A 7,151-nucleotide genomic window follows, 5' to 3' on the forward strand; every position below is an offset into this window, starting at 1 on the left:
ATCTAGACCGCTGGGCGCGCGGGGCCGCTGGAGAAAGAAGCGAGCACCAGAGAGGGTAGCGACCCAACCTTTTCAGAGCAAATCCCCCCCCCCCGCCCCGCCCCTTTCCCAAGCCCCAGAGGAGCCGGGACAGACAGCCCCGCCACTCGCCGCCGCTAGCGGCCCGGCATGGAGGGTCCCGAAGGGGCTCCAGGGCCAGTATCAGGCCCCGGGGGAGGGTGTGGGGGAGGGCTCTGTAGGACGCGGGGACTAGGTCTCTTCCCCACAGGGAAGGTTCCCCGCAGGCCACCTCTTTCGCTCACTGGCAGTTTTGGCAATGTTTGCTTTCTTAGTTTTCACAAATTTAACAAAGTCATCTTGACCCTGTACGAAGCAGGCTGCTGCGTCGGGTCTTGCTGGGAGCGAAACGCGGTCCCGAGCCTCCGGGCTATTGCCTTCCCGCGTGCGCTCGAGGCCAGAGCGGGCCAGCATTGTCTCTCGCCTGACTCCCAGCTGCCTGCAGGCCCCGCCTAGAACCTCTGGGGTTTTATTTGGTCCTTGGCTCGCTCACTCGTTGCACCCCCTCGAGGGCGCAGCAATTTAAAGGGGGCATCCCTTGAAGACCAAAACCTTCCCTTTTTTTCTCCCCACCACCACTACCCAGTCGCCTCGCTCCCACGCCCAGAGAACACCCCTACCCTGCATCCCCGCTCTCCATCAGGAGAGTTTTAAAAAGTCTTCCAATTTCTCCACGTTTGATTTAGCCAAATAACTAAAAACACATTCAAAGCAAAATTTCACTCCATTATGTCCTCATTCTACCCATGAAAGACCTGTGCAACCATGCAGTTGAGACAACGAAGTATACATTGATTTCAAATTTGAAGTTCCCCTTTGGGGACAAGATTGGAAATTTTTTTTCACCACTGTTGTGCACTTTAAGAAATCGGTTTAGAAACGGACTAAAATCGAACTCATTCCTGTCCTGAGAAAGGGGTGTCCCACATATATGTGTAAGAGTTGTTAAGAATCAAACTGTCAACAAGAAACTGCCTTAATGACAATATCACAAATTCAACAACCAAGACTGAGAAACACCCACCTCTTGGGTGGGAGCTCTCTGAGGGGCCTCTCCTCCCCACGCCTGGGGCACTTGGGCCTTGCAAGAATTCTGGGACTCAGGAACCCACAGCCACAAACAGCAGCAGGAGCAGTGGCTTCATTTCATTTAGTTTATTAGACAAAAATATATGATTTAGACAAGTTCGCTGACGCGCTATTTACAATCTGAAATCACTCTATATACAGAAAGAAAGAAAAAAAAAGACACAAGCACGTGGGGGCATTTACCCAACCGATAATCAACCAGAGCCTGGTGACAGCCACCAGAGCCCAGTCGCAGGCGGAGGCCAGCTGTCTGAACTCCAGCGAGCTCGGCGGGGACGAGCCCCTTTCTGCAGAAAGCGATGGACGGGAGTCATTTGACGTCGTTGCCATGTTTGTTCTTTACACCAGTCGGAAATATTTGTCTTAATTCCTCCCTCATCCCCTCCCTCCCAAACTCCTCCCCCCTCCCCCCGCAAAACTAAAAGAAGACCCTGAATCAGGCGGACGGGAGGGCTGCTAGGATCCGAGGCGTTCCCTCCTGTGGGGCCAGCGAGCTGCGGGGAAAACACAGCAAGACAAAAAGGCAAAGGCACTGTCAGAGGATGGACGCTGGGACCCGGAATCGCCGGGTCGGCCAGCCAAGCGCCCGGGGGCCGGGGGAACGGGTCGCCTGGCCCGCGCGGCTCCCGGGTCGGGAGAAACCCGGGTGGACCCAGCTGGCCTGGCCACCTAGGCTGGTGGACAAGGTCCCTTCGACACTGACTGTGCGACCCCACCGCCAACCAACCCTGCTCCCTCCCTGAACGAGTGATAAAGCAAAGGGCACTCACTTGTCGCGCACCGGCTGGAAGGGCGACTTTAACTGCTGTGGCGGCGAGTCCGGCCTGGGGACAATGTCTCTCTCTGCGAGGGAGAGGGAGAGGCATAATTAGGACCGGGAGACAAGTGGGGGTGAGGGTGGGGGCAGAGGTGCGCAGGCCTCCTCCCCAACTCATTCCCTCCCACCACTGGGGCTTAGTCTCCAAGAGAAACATCCCCTTCTCCTCCCGGCAGGACTGTGGTGACAGCGCAAAGCTCTCTCGGGAGTGCCCGAGGGCCCTGACCAGGCTCCCCGAATTTAAATGAAGGTTACTGCTCAGCCGGGCTCTGCGGCCACTGCATCTCCCCCTCCCGAGCCGGTGCCTCCCGCCCCCACGATCAGCCCAGGCTCAGGATTCCTGGCCCAGGACTGGAAAATCGCTCCCAGGGCCATACCTGGGAGCGCCGGGCTGCTGCGGGAGGAGGCCTTGTCGCCATGGAGCATCCCCGAGGCTACGGCGACGGGCGGTGGCGGCGGCGCTGGCAGATGGGGGCCGTGGGGCGCAGCGTGGGGCGTGCCGACGCCCAGAAAGGAGCGCATGTTGAGCAGCGAGCCCTGCGCCAGGAAGGCCCCGTTGGTCCAGTTGGAGAATTTGCCGATGTGGCAGGTGTACAGTCCGTGGCTGGGCAGAAAGGCGGGGTGCTGCAACGGCGCGCCCGCAGGGGGCCCGTGCGCGCTGGGATGGCCGGAGGGCGGCGGCGAGGCCTTGGGCGCGCCGTCGGGGCTGGTGGCTGTCTCGGCCAGCGACCAGATCTTGGGTTTGCTATGAGGCGCGCCCTGTAGGCCGCCCGCCGCCGCGCCCGGACTCAGCAAGCGAGTGCTGCCCGGCTCCGGGACCTCCTTGGCCAGGCCCAGGGGCGAGCCTTGGGTCTTGAGCGCGTCCGCGGCTGCCAGCGGTGATCCCTGGTCCCGAGCGAGGGCGGTGGGCACTGTGGGCGCTCGAGGGGCCTCGGCCTTGTCCTCATCGTCCTCATTGCTCTGGTCACCATCATGCTCGTCGATCTTGTCAATGTCGATGCTTTCCAGATCGATCTCCTCATCGTCCTCGGCCTTCTCGGGGTCGCCCTCCGTGTCACTACCGAAAAGGGCGCCGTCCTCCTGGTCCTTGCTGCGTGCGCCCCACGTCACCTTGTTCTCTTTCTTGAGACGTCGGCGCGCGTTGGCGAACCAGGTGGAGACCTGCGTGAGGGTCATCTTGGTGATGATGGCCAGCATGATCTTCTCGCCCTTGGTGGGGTAGGGGTTCTTGCGGTGCTCGTTAAGCCAGGCCTTGAGCGTGCTGGTGCTCTCGCGTGTGGCGTTCTTGGGCCGCCCGGGATCCCCATACTGGAACTGGCCATAGGGATAATAGGCCGGAGCCGTGTGGGCAGCAAAGGTGGCAGGGTGCACCCCGGGGTTGTCCTTGAGTTCATACTGTGAGCCCTGTGGCCACGCAGCCAAGTGAGGGGGAAGAGAAAGTAGGGGTGGAGAAAGAGAGAAAGAGAAAGATGAATTCCCAGAACTCAAGGGAAAGTCAGGGGCAGTTGCTCCTGTGCCCTGTCTGCTCCGGAGCAAAAAGCCCCAGTTCACCCCCGAGATGGAAAGGGGTGGGGGTGGGGGGGTTAGACCGGGTGCCTCCAGGAACTTCGCTTCCATAGATAATGGAGAGCTATTCTGTAACCCAAGGAAAGTTCTAGAAGCCTTGCCTCTCTGGAAGGCCACAGTCGGAGCCCCCCAGCCCCTTTCAATTTCTCCAGACCCTTCTCTGCCCCCACCCCCACCCCCACCACAACTCCAGAAGCCCGATTTCCAAGTTTACCTCACTCTGGCTGGAGGGGAAAACCTTTTAACAAGTCCTATAAAACAGATTCTCCAAACCTGAAGAAGCAACAGCCAATGCCCCCACCCTCCATCCCTGAGGGGGTCAAACAAAATAAACCGATTGGATTTTCTCGGGGCTCAAATCACCTAGCAATTTAAAATGAAAGCACGGCTCCTTTTTGCTTCCATGTTAATCTGCATATAATGGCTCGCCCATAATTAAAGGTCTATAGTGGTGACAAGTAATTTAAAATTTTAATCCTGGCCATCACGAACAACAATAACAAAAACACCATTTTTTTCAAACACAAAAGAAGGGCTTATCGGTAAAATATTAACGCAAGGGCCGCAGTGCCAGCTGAGAGGCGCGGAACCGGTTTCCTGGGCCTCTTTCTCCTACTTTGTCTCTGAAGTTTGACTTTGATCTGCAGCGAGCAACACAAACTGTGTGAAGGCATTTAGAGGCCCTGATTTATTTGCAATCAATATTCTTTTTATCATCAGTAGTAAAACACAGCTAGTCAAATTATCCCATCAGGTTTTTTGGTAAATAACATTTTATCTTTCTAACAACCTCATTAGGCCTCATTATTGCCATAAATTGCCCGGACAGATATTCCACTCACAATTTTATCTTTCAACTTCCAAAGCCCCAGTCCTGACAGTTTGGAAGCCTAGGCCTAGCATCTGAGTTCGGGTTTACGCTTCCTTTCCAAGAACCCACAAGAGACCGCAAGGAAACACACCTCTTGAGGGGGAATTTCTCTACAGTACCTCCTTAGCAAATAACCAAGCCTCTGCCATCCCCGTGGCACTACAAGACAAGCAGGTTCTCAACCTAGAGCTCACTTCCTCCCCCACCAACACAAGGGGGTCCTAAATGACACACATCGGCATTCAAAATTTCTGTAAAAAATTATGATCCTCCACATACAATCACCCAGTTGCTATTCGCAGGAGAGGGTTCCAGACTGAGAAAGTTGTAAAGAGCAGAAGATTTCTTTGAGCAATTAGTTCGGTGGTTTATGCCACAGAGAAAAGGTTTCCTTGGCCAGATTTCGTTTTTGCCTCATCTTTACAAAATGTACTTTGCACGTTTCTAATGCTTTTGCGTGTGATTGTGAAGAAGACGTTGCGGCCTCTTCTCTGCTGGGAATTCTTTTTGAAAGGATACCTTGTAAATCTCTCATCGCTTGCTCAGTGTCCCGGCTGCCAGAACAAAATGGGAGCAGATCTTTTTCGATAGCCAGCGACCTGAAAGGCAGCTGGGGCCGCTTTCAGAGGAACAGGCTTTCTTTCCGAAACTACAAGAAAAAGTTAGAGGAAAACCCACCGCAACTTTGCTCCCTGGCTGGTGGGTATTTATTTCCGCTCTTCTTCAGGGAGTGGGGTGACCTCGTGGTGGGGGTGTCTAAAGCGCTGTCTTATCCCGCCCGCAGCAGCTCAGGAGGGGGCTGCTTCCCTGGCCCCCGCGCCCCGCATGCAGATCACCAGCAGCCCAAGTTTCAGCCCAGCCCGACCTTGCATCGGACCAAGGAAAACGGACCCAGTGGATCAATAGACTGGCCCGTGCTCGGCAGAGCCTCCGCCCCCACATCTGACACCCACTGGGGCCGAAGACTTAGAGAACACCATTTATTTTAAGCCCAGGGACACTGTTTTCTTTAATCCTCCATTATGTAACCAAGGGAAAAAGTGTTTTTCTTTTGGTGCAAATGAAATGAAAACTTTGGCAACTTACAAAAGTCAAAGCAAACACCATTTTAGACGCCAAAAATATTTTAACTTAATTTTTTCCTCAATCTCAATTTTGCGCACACACCATTAAGAGACCCCATGGGCCCCACGGCCCGCCCGTCCGATCGCCATTGTTACGTTGGTTTTGACAGCATCTACCAGACTTTAAACTCGGTTACAACTGTGTGAGCTCTGCCAAAGAAGGAGAAACCACGTCTCCCCCGCCCAGCCCAAAGCCGGGCCTGAGGGAACTCCTGGGAAAGCGGGCTGAGCTGCCAGAGCCTCGCCGCCCGCCTGGCCGCCTCCACCCCGGCCGGGGCAACTGGAGAGCTGGGCCCTGACCTCCAGCGTGGGCCGCGCGCCCGGGGCCTGCTCCTGCGGCCTCCTGACTACCGCCGAGACCCCCTTCATGGCCGGGCCTCCCGTCTGTCCTCCCGAGATGGCGGGGCATTGCCCGTCGGCCCCTTCGCGCGTCCAGGACCCCGATGCCTCGAACCCACGGGCAGGGCCGCTCGCGCTTCCCGCCCCGGCCAGCTCCGCCCGCCCGCCGCTCTCTCTCCCTCCCTCCCACCCGCGCGCCGCGCCGCCAAGACTCCCTGCCCCGGGCGCCGGGGCCAGAGGGGAGAGGCCGCCCGGGTGAGAAAGGCGCGCAGCTGCCGGGCGCACTCACCATCTGCGAGAAGAGGCTGAGATCCGCGGCGTAGGGTAGAAAGGCGCTGTAGTTGGGCGCTCCCGCATAAGGTCCGGCCGCCGCGTACATGCCCAGCACCGAGGTGACCGCCGCTGCACCGGCGCCCGCGCCCAGGTCCGCCGCACCCGGCCGGCCCGACGAGGCGGCGGCGGCTGCCGCGGCGGCGGCGGCCAGCACGCCCGGGCGCTCTCCGCCATAGGCGCCAGGCCCTGCGGCGCTCAGGTATTGCGGGTAGCCCAGCTGCGGGAAGGACATGTCCGCTGAGTCGTCGTCGGCGGCAGCGGGCAAGTATTAAAGGGGCGGGGGAGGGAGGCAGGGGGCTGGGGTGAGGCGCGGCGGGGGGGAGCGGGCGGCGGGCCGGGCGCGCTCTGACCGGCCCGCAGGCGGGGGCCGGTGGCTGCTCCTCGGCCCGATGCTCGGTGGCGCCCGGCTCCCGGCTGCGCCCGGTTCCGCGATCCCGCGCCGACTGCGGCGGCCGCCCTCCGCTCGGCGGCGGGGCTTTCAGACACAATTTGAAGTTGATGCTTTGATTGGCATCCCCTTGAGCGCTAGCCCCGCCCCCGGCTCCCCTCCCGTCCCCTCCCAGCCTCCCGCCCGCCGGAGCCGGCCTCTCCCGCCCCTCCCGGCGAGCACGTGGTGCCCCGCGCCGGGCGGGCCACCTCCGCCTGCCTCGGGCACGCAAGCGGCGGGGCAGCCGGTGCGGGCCTGGTGGCCGCGGGCTCTTTCCCGACCGGCCCCCGCGGCTGTCTGACAACCTGTCGACACCGGTTTACAGTTGTCGGACGCTGGGGTTTGCTGTTTCGCAGGCGAGGTGTGTCTGCTGTTTCATAAAAACATCTCGGCTCCTGCTTTTCCGCGGAAGGGGCTGGCCCGGGCGCGGTGACAGCCAGCAGACGGGGAGCGGCCTCTCTTCCGAAGTTGGAGCTGCCTTTGCTTTCCTGGAAGTCGTTGGCAGAAGTGCACCCAGGTGCCCTCATG

General features: G+C 59.0%; 1 protein-coding gene across 1 annotated transcript; it reads right to left on the reverse strand.

The window, feature by feature from the left end:
- Window positions 1-1,197: 1,197 nt before the first annotated feature.
- IRX1 (iroquois homeobox 1) lies at window positions 1,198-6,670 on the reverse strand. The gene is made up of 4 exons (XM_070411967.1): window positions 6,153-6,670; window positions 2,341-3,367; window positions 1,917-1,989; window positions 1,198-1,640 (listed from the first exon to the last, which is right to left on the reverse strand). The coding sequence occupies exons 1-4, from the start codon at window positions 6,426-6,428 to the stop codon at window positions 1,583-1,585; spliced, it is 1,434 nt and encodes a 477-aa protein (XP_070268068.1). The 5' UTR covers window positions 6,429-6,670; the 3' UTR covers window positions 1,198-1,582.
- Window positions 6,671-7,151: the final 481 nt, after the last annotated feature.

This window comes from Myotis yumanensis, unplaced genomic scaffold, assembly GCF_028538775.1.
Source record: "Myotis yumanensis isolate MYYU_CA2020_CCGP unplaced genomic scaffold, mMyoYum1.0.hap1 SCAF_4, whole genome shotgun sequence".
NCBI classification, from domain to species: domain Eukaryota; kingdom Metazoa; phylum Chordata; class Mammalia; order Chiroptera; family Vespertilionidae; genus Myotis; species Myotis yumanensis.

Coding starts and splice junctions, on each gene's coding strand:
- IRX1 (XM_070411967.1), bottom strand. CDS start 6,428: ATGTCCTTCCCGCAGCTGGGCTACCCGCAATACCTGAGCGCCGCAGGG. Junction 3,368..6,152: donor TCAGCCTCTTCTCGCAGATG/GTGAGTGCGCCC, acceptor GCGTGGCCACAG/GGCTCACAGTATGAACTCAA. Junction 1,641..1,916: donor TTCCAGCCGGTGCGCGACAA/GTGAGTGCCCTT, acceptor TTTTCCCCGCAG/CTCGCTGGCCCCACAGGAGG.